Source organism: Macaca nemestrina, chromosome 10 (genome assembly GCF_043159975.1).
Source record: "Macaca nemestrina isolate mMacNem1 chromosome 10, mMacNem.hap1, whole genome shotgun sequence".
NCBI lineage: Eukaryota > Metazoa > Chordata > Mammalia > Primates > Cercopithecidae > Macaca > Macaca nemestrina.
Window position 1 is genome coordinate 23,822,465 of NC_092134.1, and position 24,810 is coordinate 23,847,274.

Here is a 24,810-nt window from a genome sequence, read left to right on the forward strand (position 1 = left end):
AATGTTAAAGAGCTATTGAAAATCATATTTGACTTTTTTTTTTTTTTTGAGGCAGTCTCACTCTGTCGCTGAGGCTGGAGAGCAGTGGCATGATTTCGGCTCACTACAACCTCTGCTCCCAGGTTCAAGCGATTCTCCTGCCTCAGCCTCCCAAGTAGCTGGGATTACAGGTGCCTGCCACCACACCCAATCTCGGTTGGGATTACAGGTGTGAGCCATTGCATCCAGTCATGTGTGACTTTTTTTTTTTTTTTTTTTTTTGAGATGGGGTCTGGCTCTGTCGCCCAGGCAGGAGTGCAGTGGTACGATCTCGGCTCACTGTAAGCTCCACCTCCCGGGTTCACGCCATTCTCATGCGTCAGCATGTTTGACATTTTTAATGATACGGAAAAATGTTTATGCCTTAGAAGTGAATAAAGGGCTGCCTGTGGACCAATAAGATCCCAATTACCTAAAGAAAAATGCACACACACACACACACACACAGATACAAAACTAGCACGAACTATACCAACATGTTACCAGTGGCTGTTCTGAGGTACTGAAATTGTGGGAAATTTTCCTTAATTGATCTGTATTTTCTGAATTTTCCACAGAATGCACATGGTAAAGCAGCACTGCATAGTGAGGGGCACACGGGCTTTGGGAGTCACACGGAGTTGGAGCCAGTCCCTAGCTCTGCCACATAACTATAGGGAGAATGTCTAAGTTTTTTTTTCAAGGCAGGGTCTCGCTCCATCATCCAAGCTGGAGTGCAGTGGTGCAATCATGGTTCACTGCAGCTTCTACCTCCCAGGCTCAAGCGATTCTCTCACCTCAGCTTCTCAAGTAGCTGGGACCACAGGTGCACACCACCACATCTAGCTAGTTTTTAAATTTTTTGTAGAGGTGAGGTCTCACTATGTTGCCCAGGCTGGTGGTCTCAAACTCCTGGACTCGAGATCCTCCTGCCTTGGCCTCCCAAAACGTTAGGATTACAGGTGTGAGCCACCGCACTTGGCCCTGAGTCTTTCCATCTTCATCTATTAATTGGCTTAGAGGTTGATAATGAGGACTAAATGTGATGATGTGTATCAAGTACCTATGGAGGTACTTGAGCACACAGTGTAGAGTGTATAGTCAATAAGTCTAACTGGTGTATTTTTTTTTACAGACACAAGGATTTAAAAAAAGAAAAAAAAAAACAAACCCTTCACCAGAGGCTCCAGACATTTCTCACCCATTAACTTTTTTCCTATCTTAAATGCACTAAGATTCACCAGTCCTGTCCCTTGGGTTATGAACTCCTGGCCCTGCCGTTTAGACTAACAGATTCAAGCTCCTCAGGACTGCAAAAGAGCAGGGCCTAAGCCATGAGTACAATGATATGCTCCCTCCATGACATGCAGACAGTGCCTCAATGGCAGAGGGTACATCGAATTAGCAAGGGAAGAGGGAGCCTCTTCCTAAAAGAAAAACAAAGTTGCATGCAAACTGTGCCTAAGTACTGTAAGACAATCTTAAAACTTTCACTTCTCCCAGGGGGCCTCCCAGGATACAAAATTACTCTTATCCCCTTCCTTGAGATTATCATCCCTTCAATGTTATTGGTTGATTTCTGTTTATACCATATAATAGCCTACACTTCACAGTTTTTCTCATCCTTTCCTATACACCTTCTCCACCTGCACAGTGTATACTATAGTTCATCAATTAATAAAACACACAATCAGGTGTTTATTAAGTACTTATTTTGCTAAATGCCATGGAGAATCACAGAAAAGCCTGTGCGCAGCAGAAAAAGGCTTGTATCAGATAAAGTGGGCCTTGGTTCTTTTCAGTACTCATTCTATCTGACATTTAGCCAAGTTACTTATCCTCTCTAGGCCTCAGTTTCCTTATGTGTAAATCGAAGGTGATAACAGTGTCTATGTCCTAGGGTTGCTAGAAGGATTAAATGCAACATTTACCCTTCTTGTACCTCAACTTAGTCATCACAACATTGTGATTAGGATTAAATGGCAAAATATTAATAAGGGATATCTGAAAGCATGTAGCATGTAAGTGAGCTTTACTGTATTGTCCTTAAGAAGCTTGCAATCCAGTTAAGGAAACAAGAATCATATAGGTAGAAAGATGAGAAAGTTAAGAGGTTGGTGACAACCAAGATCATTTAAAAAAGTAAATGAGTACCCATTATGTGTCAAGTCCTTTATAAGTGATCTCATCTAATAAGGACAGGAATCCTATGAGAAGATCACTCATGATCTCCTCTAGTCCAGTTTAGACCATTAGCATGTGGCAGAGTCAAGACTGTAATAACTAAGAGACAGGATTCAGACTCTTGTCTTACCTCTATATTTCCAAAGCTGAAGCACCATAAATACCAACTGCTGACTGAGCCAAGAGTATTTTCCCTGTACAGTAGGAAAAGCTGGGCCACCAGGTTTAATGACCACCACCATTTGTTCTGGGTAGACAGTGTATCAGACACTGTACAGATATTTAACCGACTTGTCTTTTCAACAGTTCTATCAGGTCTCGATAATCTTTTGTTTTTGTGAGACGGAGTCTCACTTTGTTGCCCAGGCTGGAGGGCAGCTGCGCGAACTCGGCTCACTGCAACCTCCGCCTCCCAGGTTCAAGTGATTCTCCTGCTTCAGCCTCCCAAGTAGCTCGGATTACAGGCGCCTGCCACCACGCCCGGCTAATTTTTGTATTTTTAGTAGAGATGGGGCTTCACCATGTTGGCCACGCTGGTCTTGAACTTCTGACTACAGGTGATCCGCCCGCCTCGGCCTCCCAAAGTGCTAGGATTACAGGCGTGAGCCACCGTGGCCAGCCTCAATAATCTAATTTTTATTTAAAGAATAGAAAACAGGACTTAAAGAGACTATTCATACTAACAGCTATTATTTATTGAAAGCTGCCGACTATCTAGGTGGATGCTTTTGAATCTGAATCCATGTATATCCAAAGCAATTATTACTAGGTAAAATAAACAAGATCTAGGGCTCCCCCATTCACAGAATGGCAAAGCAAAGAGAACCCGAGAATGCAAGGTTGCCTGTGGGGCTAAGCTGGACTCAAATTACGACCAAATTTTTCTATATTCAGAACTAGGTATCAGGCACAGTACTAAAACATATTTCACACCTTCTGTGAAACCTGCTAATTACTCCATTTACACAGAAGGAAACTGAGCCTCAGAGAGGTGAGGGAACTCACTCAAGGTCACACAGCGAGCGAAGAGTATTCGAACTCCAGTTTAGGTGAGTCCTGGGTCCCGGCGTCTTTCCTCGGCATCAACAACCACAGGAACAAATCACCCAGCATTAGTCCGTTTATAAAGGCCTATCGTCCCAAAAGTGAAAAGAGGTGGAAAGGGCCGCGGAGAGAGCCCCTGGAGCACACAAGCCAGATTCCAGCACTTGTTCCTCCGACCTGACCAGTCAGGGACTCGGCCCTACAGCCACCTCTCTCAAAGTCCCCCGCCCCACCACTCGGAGAACTGACGACCCAGTTGTCACTCGCTACCCGCAGGCCGACCTTTATTCGCTGGAGGTCCCCGCACTCGGGTCGGGGCCGCAGCTGCCACTGTCTCAGCCCAAAACACCCTAGTTCTGCCAGACCCGGGGTAGCAGCCGAGGTACAACCGCCATTTTGCCCCGGGGTGTTTGCTTTCAGAACTCCGCCAGGAAGCAAGCATCCAGTTCCGGAAAATGACAGTTCCGCAGAGCTTCTTCGCCCGGGATGGAAAACTTCCCCACACCTTGTCCTCCCCTCTGGCAGCTGAAATAGCGGTGGCTGGATAAACGCCTTACCCAGCCAAGAGAAGCTGGCACCCATTCCGGCCAGGGAGGTTGTAAAGAAAACTGCCCCCTAGGCGCACAACGGACCGTTTAAGACGTTGCTCTCTGCGGGGCGGAAGTGGGGTGTGGACAACGGAAGTTACCGCCCCGGCCCCGCCTCCGCCCCGGCTGGCGTGAGCTGGGTGTTTCCTGCCTCTCACAGTCCGGGTTTGGAGACTCCTGCGTCCTCCGACTTTTCATGGTAGGGAGGGCGGTGCCCACCGATTGGGGGCTGAAGGCGGCCGAGGGAGCTGGGCAGCAGCAGAGTATAAGAAGAAGGGACCGAGAGGAGGGGGTGCGATGAGGGGCAGTTGCGATAGTGGAGAGGCATTTGGGGGATTGGTTGGGGGAAAGGCCGGGGGTGGGGGAAGGGCTTTGGGTGGAGAATTAGGGGTGGTGGTGGAGTTGCGGGGGGGGATCCCTGGCGGTTTGGAATCCGGGAAGCACATTTGGGCTTGGGGAGTAGATAACGTGTGTGCGTAAGGAAGGGGTGTCTCCGAGTGAGTCCTGAACGCTGGTTGGAGATGGGAGTTGGGGATTGCGAGGAGAACAAAGAGATGTTAATTGAAAACGGACATTTGGGGTGGAAAATGAGGATTTGGAGGATTATGAAGGAGAATGGGCAGGTTATGAGAAGGTGAGGTAGAATTCCTGGGGGCGGAGCGTTTGGGGTTTTGGAGGTTGTAGCTGGAGTCGCTGGGTTTCCAGGAAATGGGGAAGAGGCTCCCAGGTGCGTCTGAACACACGGGCGAGTGGGGTAAAGAAATCGAGGGAGCCCAGCAGGCGGATGTGCGTTCAGTGCTTGGAATTCTGGGGAGAGATGCCAGGGGCCTGAGGTCAGGATACCTGCGCCACGAAGTCCAGTGCCTCAGCTGGCGTCTGGGTACCTATCTGTAACTTCCGTTGAGGCCAGAGGTGACCACGCCTAAGGAGCCGGAGGATGTCTCAAGATCTGTCTCTCAGCTGTGGGGTGTGTCTCCTTGGGATCCTCTAGGGTCTGTTCCCTGAATAGCTCATTGTCCCTGGGTAGAGATGACCAAAGATTGGCCCAGATCTTCTTTCTTCTTGCTTGCTTGTTTGTCACGTCCCTGGAAAGTGCAGTCTTTAGGGAAAATCAGTCCCAGTGACGCTGCTGAAGAAAAATCAGTTATCCTGTATCTGACTTTGACTTGTCTGTACCATTTTGTGCAAAATAATGACCAGCGGAGTGGAAGAAGGCAGCATAAACCAGTGGTTCTCAAACTCTGGTCCCACCAGTAGCAACACCTGGTAACTTATTCAAAATGGCTGAATTTTCAAGCCCTATCACAGACTACTGAATCAGACATTCTTGGGGTGGAGCCCATCTATCTGTTTTAACAAGCCTTGAAAAGGGATTAGACTAATGATTTCTTGATTTGGACTGTGTAATGAAAGGGGGCATAGGAGTTGGGAGTCAGAGGGCTCTTATAGGTGTGATTCCTAGTTTTCTCCCCTAAAAAGTGGGGTTGACGATAAACGTCTTTCTCACTAGACCATTGAGAGAAATAGGCCAATAATTTGTGTATTAAACAGGAAGAGAAAGCCATTCGGTGGGACAGTTGAAATTGGCGGTAGCTGTCTTATAAGCAAATTTTGGATGTAAAATGCTGCAGTTATGTGACTGATGTGACTTAGTTTAGTTGAAATGTAACAGCAGACTTTTCTGAGTTGTAGAAATGCCCTCAGTTTGAGAAGATTTTATAACTAGCCTCAATACAGTGTTTCTTAAACTTCTTTGCTGTAGGAATCCCCTGAGGTGATGCTTTGCCTCACATCCCTGGCAATTCTTAGATAAAGCTGGTTAAACACCTTAGCTAGATGGCAGTGAGCCCTGGTCCCATATCAGAATCCCCCAAAGAGCTTTTTAAACACTAGTGACTGATCAGCCACCCCTCCGCATCTCCAAGATACTGATTAATTGATCTGGGGTGTAGCCCAGGGCAAGCACCGGTGTGTGTGAGTTCGTTTTTGTTTTTTTGAGACAGGGTCTTGCTCTGTTGCCCAGACTGGAGAGTGCACTGGTGTGATTGATCTTGGCTCACTAAAGCCTCACCCTCCCTGCCTCAAGCAATCCTCCCACCGCAGTCTCTCGAGTTGCTGGGACTACAGGTGTGTGCCACCATGGCCGGTTAATTGTGTGTGTGTGTGTATGTGTGTGTGTGTGTGTAGAGATTAGGTCTTATGTTGCTCAGGCTGGTCTCGAATTCCTGGGCTGAAGCAATCCTCCTGCCTTGGCCTCCCAAAGTGCTGGGATTATAAGCGTGAGCCACTGTGCCTGGCCTAGCATCATGTTTTTTAAGTACACCCAGGTGATTCTAGTAGCCAGGGTTGGGAACCACTGGTCCCACAGTTTTAGAGGCCCAAAGGAAACTACACAAAGGACTAGGTGCCAAATACTTTAACATTCATTCTCTGAGGGTTTTGAAGATTATGACTTTAACACTCCATTTTACAAGTTAGAAAACTGAAACTTGGGTTAAATTGCTTGAATTTCACAAAGGAAATGGTGGAACTGGGTTGCAATCCAGGCGTGCCAAGACTATCCAGTTTTCCTTAACACACACACGTGCACAAGAACAAAGCACAAAGAAGCATATAGAAAACGTGGGGTCAGGGATTTGGTGCCTTTTTTCCTACTGTACTTGCCTGAGCCTCCTTTCCAGTCGATGATTTTCCCCCTTCAGCTGATTTTTGTATTTTCATGCATGCATACAATTGCTTCTTGCCTGTGGCTCTGAAGCTGTGAAGTGGGGGCTGGCTTTGGTTTATGGTGTTTTGGTTTGTTTTTATGTGTCAGGTCAGGAATTCACTGGGCCAAGACCATGGAGTTAATGGTAGCTTAAATAAGGGGTACAGTGCTTTTTAAAACAGTGGGCTGTAATCTTGGTGGGCTTTAAAATCTCGTGGGGGAGTTTTAAAAATTCTGTCGCCTACACATCCCAGACCAATTACATGAGAATTTTCTTGGTAGGACCTAGGTGTCAGGAGTTTTGAGCTCCTGTGTGATTTTGATTATCACCAACTGGAGAGCCACTATTTAGAATCAGCAATATTATATTCAGAGGTGATGGAGAGAAGGGAGACTGACCATTTAACTGGAATAAACTTCTGATTGAATCAGATCCGTAGCCAGTATCTCAATTATTCATTGCCTCTCTGTTTAACGTAACCAATTTTGCTGTCTCCTGCCTCACCTCCCCAACTTCATTAGTAATGAAATCAAACCTTTGAAACAAGTCAAAAAGCAGGATACTGGCCAGGTGCGGTGGCTTATGCCTGTAATCCCAGCACTTTGGGAGGCTGAGGCAGGTGGATCACTTGAGGTCAGGAGGTCGAGACCAGACTGACCAACATGGAGAATTCCCATCTCTACTAAAAATACAAAAAGTTAGCCGGGCGCGGTGGCTCATGCCTATAATCCCAGCACTTTGAGAGGCCGAGGCAGGAGGATCACCTGAGGTCAGGAGTTCAAGATCAGCCTGACCAACATGGTGAAACCCCATCTCTACTAAAAATACAAAATTAGCTAGGCGTGGTGGCGCATGCCTATAATCCCAGCTACTTGGGAGGCTGACGCGGGAGAATCGCTTGAACCTGGGAGGCAGAGGTTGCGGTGAGCAGAGATTGTGCCATTGCACTCTAGCCTGGGCAACAAGAGCAAAACTCCGCCCCTCCCCCCCCCCAAAAAAAAGCAGGATTCCAGTAGCAACAGCGGGGAGAGTCCTCCCTAGAGAGATTTGCTGTGGGGGTTTCTGGTTCACTGCCTCCTGTCCTCAGTTCACTGTAACTTGGGCTCAAGGACATGAATGCTGCCAAAACTTTTCCCCCAAGGCCCTTGCCTCCTATTAGGCTGACTGACCTTTGGAGGGGGTGGGCTCTGGAAAGGTTCAGAGCTTTTGTTGTCTAATCTGGAGCCTCATTCTAAATCAGGATGGCTCCTGCCTTTATCTTTTAGTCATGCCGTCTGCCATTAGAGCTCGATGCGGTTTCCAAAGAGGAGAAGATAGTTTGAGACTTCGGGAGCATTCTCAAATTACCATAATTTGAGTGTTTCCTATCCGAGTGTTTACTCAGAGCCAGGGAGCCCTGTGAGGGAGGTGAGGCTGTTGGCCCTGGACACAGCTACTAAGTGGCAGGGCTGGGGCCTTACACGCAGGTCTGACTCCAAACCCTTCGCCACACTTTACCTCACAACTATTTTCAGGGCTTTTTGTACTTTTTAAAGACGGGAGGTGAGGCTGACCTTTCTCAGCTTATATATCATAGCTCTCAATCTACTAGGTGTGATGGGCTCTGGGCCAGCCACCACTTGCCCATGTCCTTCACTGGCCCCATCACTGACTCAACTCCTAGCTTGAGAGTGACTGACCCTGTCGGGGCTGTGGCATCCAAATCCACAAAATGGAAATAACTTAGCTGTCTTCCAGCATTGTTTGGATTTGTAAAAGGCATGTGGTGGTAGAAATTAAGTGGTCAAGGGACATCCAGGGGCTTTCTGGAGCCATGAAAATGTTCCAAGACAGCTTGATTGGCATGGGGGCTACACAGGTGCAAGTATCGACCAAAACACATCGAACTGTACACTTAAAATATACTTTATTATGTGCAAATTATCTTTAAAAAGGTATTGGAAAGCCAAAAAAGGTACAGTCATGCACCACATAATGACAGTTTGGTTAGTGACAGACTGCATATATAACAATCCCTTAAGATTAAATGGAACTGGAAAATTTCTATAACCTAGTGATAGAAATTATATATAATTATAACTATATATAATTATATAATCTATAACTAGCTGTCATTTCAGTTGTAGCACAACATATTATGTGTTTGTGGTGATGCTGGTGTAAACAGAATTACTTTGCTGCCAGTTGTATAAAAGTCTAGCACATAAAATTATGTACAGTACATAATAGTTGATAATAGTAGTAAACTTGATGTATCACTGGTTAATGTATTTACTATTAATGGTTATTTTAGAATATACTCCTATACTCCTTCTACTTTTTTTTTTTTTTTAAGTGAAAACTGTAAAACAGCCTCAGGCAGGTGCTTCTAGAGGTATTCCAGAAGAAGGGATTGTTATGGGAGATGACAGTTCCATGCCTGTCACTGTCCCTGAAGACCTTCTAGTGAGACAGGATGTGGAGGATAGTGATACTGACAATCCTGGCCCTGTGTAGGCTAGGCTCATATGTGTGTATTTTGTAGTTTTGAACAAAAAAGTTTAAAAATAAAAAAAAAAAAGTATAGAGTAAGTATATAAAGTATTTTTGTAAAGCTGTACAAATATGTGTTTTAAGCTGTGTTATTACAAAAGGATCCAAAAGTTAAAAAAAATTAAAAAGTTTTTGAAGTAAAAAGTTATAGTAGGCAAAGGTTAACTTATTATCAAAAGAAAAAAAAATTAAATAAATGTAGTGTGGCCTCCCTGTGCAGTGTTGATAAAGCTACAGTAGTGTGCAGTAATGTCCTAGGCCTTCACATTCACTCACTGTTTGCTCACCCAGAGCAATTTTCAGGCCTACACACTCCATTCATGATAAGTGTCCTATACAAGTATGGCATTAGAAAAAAATCCTTCGTATCATATATTTACTGTACTTTGACTTTACATGAAGTATATTTTATGTACTTTTTTGTCTGTTTTATGATAGACAGCTTCCAAAATGCTAGATCATTTGCATTTTGGGGTAAATTTCCTTAACACATACCCTCACCCATGACCATAAGCCTTTTTCCCCCCCGCCTTTTGAGGTCTTCACAGTTCTTGGAAACTATTTCCATAAGCTACTCCTGTCATCCCATGGACAAAGGATGTTTCTGAGGGAGGCAGCTGGTCATAACTGTTAGTGTGAGGTCTCTGGGGACTGATTTCAGAGGACAGCTACAAGGGAGGGTGACTGCTTCCTCTGGACCGCTTTTGTGTGTGGCATCGGGCAGCAAGACCCCAGGTGAGCTAAGCCTGAGCTTTTGCAAACGTACTTTCTTGTGACTTTTCTTGATGAAAAAGGAACTGTTTCTTGAGAAAACGTTTCTTTCCAGGAGGCTGTTCTTTCTCTGTTTCACTCTGCAAGGCCCTGACCTGGCAGGTGATATCCAGGCCACTGTTGGGTGCCATGGAGGTGGGGAGAGTTGGCCAGAAGAGTTGGATAACCTTGAATTGAATATCGTCTGTGACTGTTGCATTGCCTCTGCTGTTGCAGGCTGCCACCCTTTACTCCGCATCCCGTTTACAAAAATAATGCTTGTGTTTTACCAGTTATAATCGTAGTACCCATTCATATAATCTGGAAAAGCTAGACAATTCTTTTTCAGTTTCAGGGAATAGTTCAAAAAAGTTATGTGCTGTCAGTGCCCTGCAGCCAATAACCACGAGGAGCATACCTGTGGTCAAGCAAAGCTGGGTTTATTTCCTTGTTGCACTGGGGGAGAACTGTGGGACATCTCAGAGAAGGTCTGGACTTGTGTTGGGTGATTTGAGAGAGAGAGTTCAGAGAAGTGGGGCTTTGCTCTGTGTTGGATGCTGCTGGGAAGCAGGGCTAATTCTGTGATTGAGTCTCAGTGATTCCTGACCTGAAAGCAGGAAGAATGGAAAGAGGCTAAACCTCTCATTGGTAAAGCAGTGGCTGTAACTCGTATTAGCCAGGATAGGGGATCTTTGGTCATTTTTGTATTTTGTTGGATAATGTTTCTGTTTTTGTCTATGTTCAGACATGATTGAATGGTCCTGTTTTTGTCTTGTCGCAAGGTCACAGAGTGGCCTTGTCTGATGGTGATGTGCTGTGAGGAACTGTTGATGTTCAGTGGGAATGGTCAGGCCAGCCGTGGGGGCCTACCCCAGAGTCATCAAAGATTCTGCCCACCCTTGCACATCTCCAGCTCTACAATTTTACCTGTTCATTTCAGACATGTTTTCTCTGAGTTCACATGTGCCGGATACCAGTCTCATTTTCCAGGCCTGCGTAAATCAGCCACTGTATCCATTTCTTTGAGATGTGCCATGCTATCAGGGAGATTGTAGTGGGATCTTGCTCTTTTGGGCCGCACTAGTCTAGGAAGTCTAATTGTGCAATAACTGGGTTCCAAAAGTTTCCATGTCTGTTGTTTAGTCCTCAGAAACACCTTCTCCCCACAGGAAGTGATAGGAGTGTGAGCTGGAATCCCATTCAACTTCATAAAAGCTTATTTCATCTGTGATGCAGCTGAAAGATGACACTTAGCTATTCGGTGATACATGGCAATAAGGAAGTGTAAAGAGACCTGGGCAGTGCTTTAGGCTGCTTTAGGGTGCAGCCAGGGTGTTCATGTATACAGGTGCTAGGCAGAAAGGAGGTACTTATAACATAAGAGTTAGTGGCACACTTATGCCTGCAGGGTCGGCAGGCAAGGTCAGTGTATGAGGCTATCTGGGTGGGTTTTGGGACAAACTAGGGGATTCATGGCCCTCTCTAGGGGGCATCCAATACCCCAGCTCCCACCAGTTGTTCCCCTGCTAGCCCAGTTGGCCTCTGATTTTAAGAGAAGCCAGAAGTCCAGATTTTTCTGTGAGCGCTCCTTAGTTGTCCACATTGGAAGCAAACTTTTAAATGCTGTGTATGCGTGGCCCAAGCAAAACACATCTGGAGGCCAGATTGAATCCACAGGCTGAAAGCAGTCAACCAGGCCTGATGTCATGACCCTGTGTCCTCTCTACTGGCAGGAAGAGATGTCAGGAGAAAGTGTGGTGAGCTCAGCGGTGCCAGCGGCTGCTACCCGCACCACTTCCTTCAAGGGCACGAGCCCCAGCTCCAAATACGTGAAGCTGAACGTGGGTGGAGCCCTCTACTATACCACCATGCAGACACTGACCAAGCAGGACACCATGCTGAAGGCCATGTTCAGCGGGCGCATGGAAGTGCTCACCGACAGTGAAGGTAAGCTCACCTGCCACGTGCCTGCCCCTGGCCATGCGTTATGTGGTCCAGGAGAGCTTCCCTGAGGAAGTGACATTTAAGTTGAGACCTGAAGATGTATAGGAGGCAGCTGGTCAGGGACTCCCACCATCTTGACTTCGTTGTTGATTTGCTGTGTTACTTTGAGAAAGTCACTTCCTCACCCAGGTCTTAGCTTGCTTGTCTCTGCCATGCTTCTATGACTTCAGAGTGAAACTCAAGCCTGGGGGGGAGAGAGGTGTCTTTCCTGGACCCTTGTCCTCCCAAGATGGGGTCTTGACAAAGACTCACCGACCTGGGTTTGAGCCCCAGCTCCCCAGTTCGTATCTGGTGATCCTAGCCAAGTGGCAGAACCTTTTGGTCTCGTTTTCTTCCTCTGGTGAAATGGGCATGACAGTACCTGCCCCATGGGGCCATTGGCACATAGTAAGTGTTCATCCATATATAGTCAATGCATGTGTGTATATGTGTATGTGTATATATATACATAAATAGATACACGCACACACATTTTTCTTGTGGAAAGTCGTGTTAGTAAAAGGCAAAGAATCGGCTGGGCATGGTGGCTCACACCTGTAATCCTAGAACTTTGGGAGGCCGAGGTGGGCAGATCACGAGGTCAGGAGATCAAGACCATCCTGGCTAACATGCTGAAACTCCGTCTTTACTAAAAATAAAAGAATTAGCCGGGCGTGGTGGCGGACACCTGTAGTCCCAGCTACTTGGGAGGCTGAGGCAGGAGAATGGTGTGAACCCAGGAGGCGGAGCTTTCAGTGAGCTGAGGTCACACCACTGCACTCCAGCCTGGGCAACAGAGCAAGACTCCATCTCAAAAAAAAGAAAAAGGCAATGAATCATTTAGAGGGGTCTTTCATAACTACTTCCTACCCGCCTGGAACCATCAAAGAGCCCCTGGCAACGGGGCTCCATCCTTATTACCTGGCTGGGTTTACCGGCAGGTCACATGAGGTTTAAAAATAGCTCCATCCTTCATTCCTTGGCCTGAGATTGCTTAAGGCCAGGCCAGGGTACAGCCTGGCTTGACCTTGACCCCGCTTTCCTGTTTCTGAGACTGGCCTTCTATGCTGCTGCCCCACCTTTCCAGGGACATTGACTTGGGAGGGTGAGTGAGTTTTCACATAAGTGGGTGGGACTAGGGGACCCAAGCCTGGTGTCCCCCAGTTCATTCTCCAATCCTAAGAGAGCCGAAGCTTGGGCTGCCCACTGGTGAGGGCATTTCTCTCTGTGTCCTGGGGAAGACCAGGGTGTGGGGCTGGAGGTTCTGCTTCCCGTGAACTCTGGTTTCTGTTCAGGCAGCAGTGAACTGAGGTTGGAGCCCCAGAGCTGCCATCTCACATTTAGCTTTTTATGAGTGGGTGGATCCCCTTTGCTGTGCCACACCCCACATGGCCCCAGAGTATCTGTGGAAATCAAGACAATAGCACCCCAGCTGCTGGAGGAAGCAGGCGTTTTCTGAGAACCAGGATTGTTGTGGTTTTTCTTGTACCCTACCCAGTCTCTGGAGGGGCTCAGGAAAGACTGCTGAGTTGCCTCGAAAGCTGAGTGGACGCCTCTTCTCCTCAAAAGGCCTCGCCTTGGTGGCCTGATGCCATATCAAAAAAGAAACAGACTCCTCAGTCTGCCTGTCCCCGACTGGACAGAACATGCGAGTGGTACTGGCAGGACTGCTCACCTTCTCAATGCCTGCTATGAGATGTTTTTCGCCTGGTGCTGCCTGGAAAACCCAGGTTCTCGGGGGACACAGTGTCATTTTTGACGCTGCAAACTGTGGCTTGTTTCATGTCACTGGAGCTCAGCCCCTGCTTCATATGATTATGGAAAGCTCATGGTATGGCACTTTATGGGGCATTCTTTTTTTTTTTTTTTTTTTTTGAGACAGGGTCTTGCTCTGTCACCCAGGCTGAAGTGCAGTAGTGCCATCATAGCTCACTGCAGCCTCCATCTCCTGGGCTCAAGCAATCCTCCCACCTCAGCCTCCTGTGTAACTGGGACTACAGGCATGCACCACCAAACCCAGCTAATTTTTTAGAATTTTTTGTGGACATAGGGCCTCATTATGTTGTCCAGGCTGGCCTTGAACTCCTGGGCTTAAGCTATCCTCCTACCTCAGCCTCCCAAAGTGTTGGGGTTACAGCCGTGAGCCACCACATGTGGCCAGTGGGTATTGTTTCATTTAATCCTCACCATAACCATTCCAGGGGTGGATACTGTTGTTACCATTCCAAGTGAGGAGTCCCCATCTCAGAGGTGAAATGCTTTTTCAAAAGCTGGTGGGACTAGAAAAGGTGAAGCTGCTGAACCCAGGACTTGCTGGCTCTTACTGCCTGCTGTGCATGGCTAGATGTGGGCCTGGTCCCAGGCCAGATCGTTTGAGTGTGGCATCCTTACGATTTAACTGCTGGCTTTGTGCTAAAGCCCTCTGGTGGGGGCCCTCGTGAAGGCCTGGGATAGTAGGCTGGGTATCTGGCCTTCTAGCCGTTGTCTGTGCCTGGCAGAGCGATCCTGTTGGTCCTTGGAGACAGCAATGCACAGCCTGACCCATGGCCTGCAGGTTGCCTCAAATGCACCCTTGGGTCTACAAATTGGGATAGACTCCCTGCATCTTGCAGCTCCATCCTGGCCTACAGGCTGGAAGCCTGTCAGCTGCAATGAAGTTTGCTACAAATAGGCAGAAATGCCAAGTGCAGCTCAGCCAGGCAGTGAAGCCTGAAGTACAGCTTGCTGGTTAAAGGACAAGGGCTTTGAAGGTTCTGAACAGGGGATGTGTCATGTTGCCCAAGAAAGTGATTGCTTCAGGAAAGGGGACCTGGCATCCAGCATGGGGGAAATAGTCTCCTTTTTGCTCCGGACCCTTCTACCTGTTTGAGTTTTGTACTGTGTGCAGGTAACTCCTAAACCAAGAAGAACTTGGGTGTTGATGTTAGCCAGGCCTGGGTTAAGTCCTGGCTCTGCTGCATGTCACAGTCACAGTCAACATTTATGGAGCCCTGTCTACATGTTCTGCTAATTTTGGCCTATTTGCCATTTACTGGTCATATGACATTGGACAAGTGGCTTTTTCTCTGAAGCTCTTTCCTCCTTCCCCAGTTGTGAATGAAAATGCTTTGCAGAGTTGGGGATTGAGTGAGGACATGAGAAAGCACTTGCCACAGGGCCTGAGATGTTGGGAGAACTCAGTAAATGGGAACTGTCAATTATGGCTTTTGTTCTGAGAGTAAATGTTGGGGGGATGAGTGTTGCTGAGGGGCTACAGAGAAGCAGGTCTTAGCAGCATGTCAGGAGAGGCTGCCTGCCTTGTCCTTCAGGGATGAGCATGCTGCAGTTCCACACTACCCCCATGGGATGGCTTTTCTGAGAAGACGAGGACACTGCGGCAGTGAGCACGCCCTTCCCAGACTCTTCCCAGAAAGGTTCAGTTCCCACAGTGCTAGAATTTTCACCTGACTCGTTGTCAGCGTCGCCATTGGTTCACAGATTTAGGTAGTGCCTTTCACAATGCATCCGTTCAGCATTTGCCTGTAGTGTTTGTTTCATCCCTGTTGCTTGGCACGATACTTCCCCCCATTGTATGTTTTCTGATGTCTTGCTAATGTATTTTGGAATGAGTGTGTAGCCTAGATTGAAGAGTCATTCATTTTGTGATTGCACCTCCCCTAGAAATCAGTCTGATCCATGGGAAAACTGCAGTTCCTGAGGGCTTCCCTGAGATCTCCAGCCCTTCTGCCTTCCATGACGATGCTCTTTTGTAAAATTCCGAAGTACCTCAGAGCTTTTAAGTTGTGAATAATACAACAAACTCATCTGTGCCACCAGGCTCAGTCCAGGCATAAAGTATGACCTGTACCTGTGGGGCCCCTCTGTACCTTCTCTGTCCCTCTCCCTTCCAAAGGTAAGCATGTGGGGTCACTAGGTGTATCTCAAGCTTGGCTACAGAGTGAGTCACCTGAGGAGGTCAGTACTGGTGCCTGAGTCCCAGCCAGGGTGTGGCCTGGGCAGTAGGACGTTGAAGAGCTGTCTGGGTGATTCTAGTGTGCAACCAACATTGAGAACCACAGGTGTCGATCTTTCCAGGTATTACTCTTAAACTCCCTAAACAAGGCGCTATTGGTGTGCTTTTAAACGTGATGTCAATGGTGCTGTACAGTTTGTATCTGTTTTGCTTTTGCTTATGTAGCATTATGCTTGTGAGATCAATCCACAACTAAATAGCTCTCGTTCACACATTTCCTGGTGGTAGAGTGTCCATTCTAGAAGCATACAGCCGCTGCCGGAGCCATATTCTGTTGATGATCATGTAGAGGGTTTGCGGTGTTCACTGCTAGGAATGTGAACATCCTTGAACACTTTCCCTGAGCATGGGAGTTGCTCTGTGTGATGCTGCTCAGCTTTTGCCACATCATGGCACATGTAGACGATCATATTTTCACTTTGGCAAATGCGGGGCTCTGGACTCCCTAGACCCCACCCAGCCATCTCGGGCTGTGGCTTTAAGATCTTCCCCACTGTTGGGAGCTCAGCCCTAGAGTTTATTCCCGGGAGGGGAATTGGGACAGCACCTTCTACTCCCTTAGATACTGCAGGAGTCCCTTCTGGAGTGGTTATGGCAACTTCTACTCCCTGCAGAAGTCTGGTTTTGCCAACCCTTGGCACTGTCCAACCTTTTAATTATTGCAAATCTGGTGAGTATGATATGGTACCTTGTTTTATTCAGTATTTCCTAATGTCTGGTACATTGAGCATGTTTTTATGCTTATTGGTCTTTTGAGTTTAATCTTTTAACTGCTTGATTGCGTCTTGTTTACACATTTGTGTTTTTCTTTTCTTATTACTTTGTAGAAGTTCATATTCTGGATCCTATTTCTTTGGGGTCTGCTGCAGATATCTTCTCCCAGTCTGACTTGTCTGAGCTTTTTTAATGGGGCTTTTTGATACCTCAAAGTTTAAATTGCTTTTTTATACTTAGGTCCTTGATCCGCCTCAGTGATGCCCACCCAGTGGGTGATTTTTTGGGACGTTTAGCAAATGTCCAGAGACAGTTTTGGTTGTCCCATCTTGGGGATGGTGGTCCTCCTGGCATCGAGTGAGTAGAGGCCAGGGATGCAACTAAATACCCTACAATGTACGGGGCGGCCTCTCACAACTAAGAATTATCTGGTCCAAAATGTCAGAGTGCTCAGGTTGGAGATGCTGCCCTAGGGATTCTGATCAGGTATGAGGCAGGTTCCTAGAATCTGAATTTTTCACAAGTACCTTGGGTGGCATTTGTGATCCAGGGTGTTTGCAAAGCACAAAAGTATAGAGTATAAATACCTTAGGATGGCGAAGAGGTCAGTGAAGGTTCTCTGGAGGCGGTGGGGGAAGGGAAAGGAGAGGCCAGACATCCAGGGAGAGAGGAAGCACATCGTATGCTCGCGGGGTGGGGAGGAGGGGAGCCTAGTGGCCCAATCCCCCGACCCCCAGAGCAGCCTTCACTTCCTTTGGGTCACTGAAAGCAACACCAACTCCGTCCTGGGGGCTGGAACTTGCTGCCTCTGGACGCTGCTGCTCTGCTTCCAGCCATAATCATGAGAGATGACATTGTCAAAGACCCATAGCTGCTTTTGAGTGCTGTTGGTAGACCCAGCATTGTGCTGTGTGCCTTCTGTACGTTCTTTCATCGTATTTTTATCTCAACCCTGTGAGATCGTTTGTAGAAGAGAAAACTGCTAGACAGAGGTAAAATGAAGCACCAGTGTCATCCAGCAAGAAGGTATCAGAGCTGGGTTTCCAACCCTGAACTGCTGTGCTGTGCTGAGGACGTCCTGGAGCCCAAGTCCAGTGCCGTCCAGTGTGGTCCCGGTCAGTTCTGCTCTCCAGCCTTGCCTAATGGGTCGCGGGATGACAGGCTGCCCTGAGTTGGCCAGCCTTCCTAAATAGCCCTCGTGCCCCGTGGCAGCAGGAGAGAGACCCCCCACATGCGAGGAGCTGCTTGACTTCCATTTGCCTTTCTACATGCTAGGCATTTGACTTTCAAAGGGATCACTTCCTGCTTTGAAAGCAACCACAGTATCTTAAAGTCAAAATGCTGATTGAAACCTCCTGGAGAGTGTGCCTGGCTCCCTTGCCCTTATTTGTCCAAAGTATGATTCCTTCGCCACAAGCATTTCCTGACGGCATTCTTGAGCTGGAGCCCAGTGTCACGGTCTGCCTGTTCGTTTATGGGAACTCTGGGCTGTCACTTGGATAATTGATTTCAGGGCCCTGGGTCTTCCAAGCAGCTGAGTTCTACAGGCATCAAAGGCAGAGCGTGGAAGCTTCCTCCACTGCGCAGCTGAGTTGAATTCTATTTATCTTTTCAATTCTGGTGAAAGGAGTTTTCCTATGAGTGCCTTACTTTTTCTTTGTGGTCTAGTCCTGCCGCCTCTGCTTGGGAATGGCGCTGAACCTCTCTGAGCCTCTGTTTTATCCATGGAAAATGCAAGGGAATGAGCTCCCCTCAAAAAAGAACTGGTGGAAAGGTAATACAGTCTTTCGGCTTGTCAGCCTTCTGAGAGAAACGTACTTGGTGTAGGCAGCACAGAGGCCTCAAGCTGGTAGACTGCAGGCCCAGTTCACCTGCAGATGTGTTTTGTTTGCCTCGTGGTGGGTTGATGACAGTTTTGTTTTGTTTTAATTAGTTACCATCCTTTAAAAATCAGGGAATTCACAGAAAAATCTGCGTTTCTGGCATTGCATAGAACATCAGAGCTCACAGCTCTTGGGCCCACATTCCTGCCTGGCCACTCTTGGCTGGAGTGGGAAGAGCCTGCCCCTCTTGGGGGCAGGGCAAATGCTGTCCTGTCAGCCCCAGCCTCAGCCCCGCCCAGCTGCACTCATGTATGCTGCTTACTGGCCCCGGAGGCATCTGGGTTGCATAAGATATTAATTCCGTATTTTGTTGTCTCAGATGTAGAAAGAAGTGGGGTGGGATCACATTTGGAAGTCATTATCAGGGTGATGTGATTTACTATGCCTGGGAAGGCCTCTTTCTTCCCTGAAACCAGGAGTTGACTCAGGGCTACACATTTGTATTGCATTTCCCCCAAGTTGGGGTATTCTTCCCACCTACTCAGGAAATTGGAACAGTGTGGAAGTAGGAAGTGGAAGCCGCTGGAGGGCTGAGACCGTTCCTTTAAGAAAAGGCCCAGGAACTTTAGGCTGAGCTGTTTCATCAGGGGAACCTGGAAACGGCCCTATTACCAACTTTCCTGGCAAATGATGCAAAGAATACCAAACTGTGCCCTAAAACCATGAGAGGGCACTTGGCAGGGACTGGACTTGCCAGGTTAAGTGGTAGGGGAAATCGGGCCGACTTATGACTTTGGATTGTGAAAAAGATGCGTTTGCTGCTGTCAGCTTTTGCTGGCCTCTGCCACTGATCCAAGGCCCAGGATCAGTAGGGCCCAATCTGAGGAGGATGTGGAGCAGGGCACAGTGTTGTTAGGAGTGGAAATGCTGGCCCTTCTCCCAAAGTGGGGAGGAAGATGGGAGCATAAAGTGACCGATTCCTACTGAAGCCTCCTCACGGCACAGGCATTTTCCACCTGTAATGCAGGGCAGGAGCCATGGGGACACCCCTCGCCTAAGGTCGCCCTGCTTGTCAGAAGGCCTCAACTTCACCCTCTCATCAGTCTGGCTTCTTTTTAGAGGCTCACATTTGTTGTTGGGAGATACTTGGTCTTTGCTCCATTCCTGCCTCCCTTTTTGGTACTTCCTCCTCCTAGGCTCCAGTCCTGTCTTTCCAAATACTACTCCCAGAGACACTGCATTTCAGTAGAGGGGTTCTGAAAACCCTTAGGATCTCTAGTGGAGGAATGTCGGCTCAGTGACAAGATTAGAAAGGACATTGAGCAGCAGAATAGGGAGGTTTCCTGGCCCCCACCCCCAAGAATGTTTCACAGTGCCTGGATTTGGTCAGCAGTTGGGACCTTTTTCCATATCCAATAAAAGCTGGTTCTGTCTCCCCGTGTTGACCGAGCTGCTTGAGGGTGGGGTCTGTCTTGGTCATTCAGTAGCCACTAAGTGCTTGTTGCAGGAAGTTGTGGAATAGGACTTCCTGTGTTGGTGCTGGTCAGTGTCTGGGGCTCAGCCTTGGGAGCCAAAGGTCACAGTCTGCAAGGGTGAGGCTTGTGCATTCTTAGAAATGGCTCTGTTACGTGACAGTTTGAGGGAAGCTTTGTAGAAAGAGGAAGTAGCTATTTTTTACCCCAGAAGTCTTTATTCCGTCCTTGGGATGTGGCCATTTGGACCTGTTTTACCCAGGTGTGGTACACGAGCCCCTCTTGGATGTCCTTGTCTAAGGGATATTTGAGGGTACTTCAGAAGTGTACTTTTGGGCCTCAAGAGTCGGGATGTACAACAGAGCCTCAGATCAGGGTTACCTGGGGTTGTGGCCGTGTCAGCAGGGCCTGGAGGCTGTGGGGGCCTCCTCAGCCCTTACTGGACAGGTGGGCAGGTGAGGCTGCCGCTCTCCAGGCAGTCCCACTCTCTGCTGGGAGGTAGAGGGAGCTGAGAGACACCCCAGTTCAGCTCAGGGCCTCCCACAAGAGGAGGGCCCACGTAACCAGCCCCTGCCTCCTCCCCCTGCAGGCTGGATCCTCATTGACCGCTGTGGGAAGCACTTTGGTACAATACTCAACTACCTTCGAGACGGGGCGGTGCCTTTACCCGAGAGCCGCCGGGAGATCGAGGAGCTGCTAGCAGAAGCCAAGTACTACCTGGTCCAAGGCCTGGTGGAAGAGTGCCAGGCGGCCCTACAAGTAGGCATCACCCTTTCTTCCCATATGGGCGGAGAGGCACCAAGCCTACCTGCCTTCCTCATTTTCCCTCTCTGCAAAACAGGGGCGGTTTCTGTCTGACTGAGATGTTGTGAGAGTTAATGAGTTTGCCCTGGAGCCCGATTCCTTCAGTCAGAGTGACCCCTGGGAGGCCTCCCTGGAACAGCAGGCCACCTACTGTCTCAGTCCTTGCAGCCCCCATGCTGTTGGATCTTCTCATGTGTACATCTCAACCCTTCAGCAGCAAACCCCGCTGTGTAAAACTTGGTCAGTGTTCGGGACCAATCTTAGGGTTACTCTAGTCCCAAAAGTCATTGTTGGGAGCTCAGCATAATCTCTACAGACAGACACCCCTCACTCCTTAGCTGGACAGAGCAGGACCATTGGGGTCAGGTCTGGTGACAGTAAAATCCCACAAAACCAAAATGCTTCTAGACATAGCCAACACCCCTTTATTTCAAACAAAGTTACAATGTGGCAGAGCATCAGAAGCGTCCCTTTGGGTTGTCTGGGTTGTCATAGGAATCTGGTCTGTGTGCATGAGGCCCTTGTTTGGGCCTCCCCAACACCACATGTCTGTGTCTGGCCCCGCACCGGACCAGTACCTTTAACGCTGCACACCACCTCTACTCTGAGAGTCTGAACTCACTGTAGATCTAACTGAATGTTGCAGCATTTACTTTTTTATTGTTACTACGTTGTTAAAAGTGATGCACATGCATCTTTCAAGAAGTCAAATAGTGCTGCAAGGTTAACATCAAAAACACCACCATACCCCCTCCTATTCTCCTTCACCCCTGCAGTAACCTCTGTGAATTCTCTCAGCAGTTTTTTCTGTTCACATTTATGTTTCCACATAATTCGCCTGTGCTGCTCTTTATTGAATTCTCAGTTTTTGACATTATCTACTGGCATGACTATAGAAAACTAGAATTTAACTCACGCACTGCCCCTACCTCCACCCCCACCAAGCTTAGGCATACTCTTCCTTCTCCCATTCTCCTGGTACATTTCATCACAGTTCTGGCTAAATTCAGAGTTTACATCATGACGCATAAATATGGCTGACAGTTAAGCCACAGAGTGTACAATGATTATTTTCTTTCTTCTGTAACTGTAAGTTTGCCAGAGTTAGGGATTGCCTCATTGTTTTGTTCGCTTGATTTTCTAAATATATGTTCCTACTTCAGCGCCATGTTCTCAGCGGTCTCATACTGGTGTGTTCAGACACATCAGAGGTTCTGTTTCATCTTTGTCTTGGAGACATGCCCCTGGGTCTCGTTTCTATTAGTCTGAGGTTAGACCTCCAGGACTGACCTCCTAATTCTTTCCTCTTAGTGTCTCTGGCTTTATCCTTTTGTTCTACTTGCTCAGAAGTTTTAATTTTTCACCTTTATATTTTCAACCCTTCTATCAAAATTTTCATTTCTGCTATCATCTTTCTAACTTCTAAGAGCCTTTTCTTGCTCTCCGAATGCCCTGCTTTCCACAGCGTGCTGGTCTTGAGGCCGTATCTGCTCTCATCTGTCCGATGATACTATTTGTTTTCTTTCTTCTCCCTTCATTATCTGACTCCTCCTCTTTTCCTCTCTTTGTTTTGGTTTTGCTCTCATGTTTAGGAGGCTTTTCACATGTAATCTGATGATGCTTGGCTGTCTGTTGAAAGAATGAGACTCTGAAAGCTTGTTTGTGCATGTATGGTGCTTGTCCACTGGGCTGCATTGTGGTGATAAGGCAGACTTTTTCAGTGGGACCCCCAGCTATCAGAATCTGTAAGCCATTTTGGGGGACAGATGGTGTTCCTGAAGAGCAATCCTCTACTGTCCTCCTGCTGATGGGTCTAGGCCTGGCCGGCTGCCTTTGGGGATCTGGAAGGGGAAGGAGCTGGGGTTGCTGGTCACTTAGTGTGATGTTCACTTCTCCCCCCGTTTTCAGAATCGCAGCTCAGCCCTGTCCTCTACTGTGCAAACCACTGCAGGAAAGTTGCCCTTTCTTCTGCCTGCGTGGGGACAGAGATGGATTTGGGGATCTTCCCAGTGCTTCCGCCCACTGGTTTCAGCTTTCCCCCTCTCCTTGGTTAACGCTCACCTGTGACCTTTCCAGCCTCAAGTTTTTGACTTTTTTTTTTTTTCCCTGGTCTGCTGACCTCACTTCTCCCATTCTTTTTCCCTTTATGGGTTTATACTTTTTTTTATTCCTCTGCAGCCATCGTAGTGGGGTTTTAGGAGCTTTTGATTAAATCACGTTTCAGCTGCTACGACGAGGGTTTATTTTTGAGTGGCTTCCTGGGCTGTGGAAAATGGTCGTCATTGTTAATACTTACTCAGCATCCTGGCCTATAATGGTCATAGCCAAAGAGCAGACTTACTGGGAAATCGAACTCCCTGTCTCCCTCATCTGGTTCACTGGTGGTAAGAATCCTCCTCTCTTCCCAGCCATGACTGCCCCATCTCCCCTTGCCAGAGCCTGTCTGTCCAGCAGGTCAGCTTTAAAAATGCAGTGCTAGGCAGGCCTCCTAGGCTGAAAGCATGTTTTGTTCCAGCAGAACAAAGATACTTATGAGCCTTTCTGCAAGGTCCCTGTGATCACCTCATCCAAGGAAGAACAAAAACTTATAGCGACTTCAAATAAGGTATGTTGGAGGCACCCTTGTGGAATTTCTTTTGCTACCAGAAATGATGGAGGTTCTTCTGAATAACTTTTGAAATAAAAACATGTGTAATTGCCTGAGTGAGGCCTGAGAATGGGTTCACAATGGGAAGCTACAGGTCATCTTTTGTCCTCTGCTATTGGGTCATGCGGTCCCCCTCTCCAGCCAGCAAGCTATGCTTGTCTGCCTCTTCTGCTGCAGCACAGGGCCCCAGCCCTATGGGAAGCCAGTAGATCATTGCACCTGCCTGCCAAATAATTCTTCGTCTTCTTCTTTTAAAACAACCCACAGCCGGCCGTGAAGTTGCTCTACAACAGAAGTAACAACAAATACTCATATACCAGGTAAGGCGTCAGCTGGGAAAGACAGCTCCATTTACTAGGAAAACCTCCACTCACACCAGCCAGACCCAGCTCCTCTTTGTACCTTCAGATGAGGATGACCCCTCTGTACCTCTCTGCCTGGATAGACAAGTAGACAGATGGATACAGGGGTATAACTCTGAGCTCTAATTCACACATATCATAAAAGTCATCTTTCTAGAGTGCACAGTTTTTATTATATTCACAATATGTGGTTTTTAGTATATTCACACGTTGTGAGGCCATCACCACTATCTAATTTTAGAACTTTTTCACTGCCTGAAAAGAAACCCTCTATTCATTAGCAGTCACTCCCCATTTTCCCTCAGCCATTGCCTCCCCAACCCCACAGCCCTAGGTTACCACTAATCTGTTTTCTGTCTTAATGAATTTGCCTGTTCTGGACATTTTTATGTGAATGGAATTGCATAATATGTAGCGTTTTATGACCAGATTCCTTCACTCATCATAGTGAGATTACCTAAGAGGTTTTCAGGGTTTATCCATGTTGTAGCATGAATCAATACTTCATTCTTTTTATGGCAGGATAATGTTCCACAGTGGGGACCACATTTTCTTTACCCATTCATCAGTTGATGGACATCTGGGTTGTTTGCCCTTTTTGGCTATTGTTTTAATACTGTTATGAACATTCATGCAGTCTTCGTGTGGACATGTTTTTCATTTCTCTAGGAGCAGAATTGCTGGGTCATGTGGTAACTCTAGGTTTAATCATTCGAGGACCTGCCAAACTGTTTTCTAAAGTGGCTTCACCATTTTACATTCCCACCAGCAATATATGCAGGTTTCTAGAATGCCATTTGGCCCTTGAAAACATATGGCTCTAACTCGGGAACTTGAGGGATGCCGGGAGGATTTAATGAAGTTACTCGAGATCTTTAAAAAGACCTGGGATACAGAGTCTCCCTTGGGCAGTGCCATTCTGCTCCTCGTGGGGCTCGGTGAGGCGCTCTCCTCCACCTGGTGCCTCTGCCCAGAGGCTGTCACTCAAGCACGATGGTTAGGAGCACTCAGGCTTAGGGGCCAGGGCTGTCTTTTGGGGGGCCTGTCTGCCATTGATTAGGTTCAGCCTCGAGCAATTAATTTCTCTGATCCTAACTTTCCTTCTTGAGCGATTGAGATTGGAGTGCATTTGTCATGGGATTCGTGTGAGGTTGAAATGAGATAGTGGAG

The 24,810-nt window shown here is 47.6% G+C and overlaps 2 protein-coding genes across 16 annotated transcripts in view; one reads left to right on the top strand and one right to left on the bottom strand.

Annotated features, from left to right (window-relative positions):
* The window catches only part of LOC105493453 (ubiquitin protein ligase E3B), a 66,431-nt gene extending 62,668 nt beyond the window's left edge, over positions 1-3,763 (bottom strand). For all 6 annotated transcript variants that reach the window (XM_071071160.1, XM_071071159.1, XM_011761123.2 and 3 more), the window contains exon 1: positions 3,208-3,763. The gene's annotated coding sequence lies outside the window, so the exon portion shown is untranslated. The remainder of the gene's footprint in view (positions 1-3,207) is intronic.
* A 126-nt stretch (positions 3,764-3,889) lies between these two features.
* LOC105493451 (potassium channel tetramerization domain containing 10) overlaps positions 3,890-24,810 on the top strand; it is a 32,111-nt gene continuing 11,190 nt past the window's right edge. For 3 of the 10 annotated variants that reach the window (XR_011608858.1, XR_011608859.1, XM_071071166.1), the window contains exons 1-5: positions 4,567-4,800; positions 11,557-11,770; positions 20,417-20,586; positions 23,147-23,236; positions 23,546-23,598. Coding sequence is in view for 8 of the 10 variants with exons in the window: in XM_071071166.1 (XP_070927267.1) it covers positions 4,771-4,800; positions 11,557-11,770; positions 20,417-20,586; positions 23,147-23,236; positions 23,546-23,598 (557 nt within the window). In the remaining 2 variants the exon portion in view is untranslated. The other 7 variants (XM_011761122.3, XM_011761117.3, XM_011761118.2 and 4 more) reach the window with 7 other exon arrangements.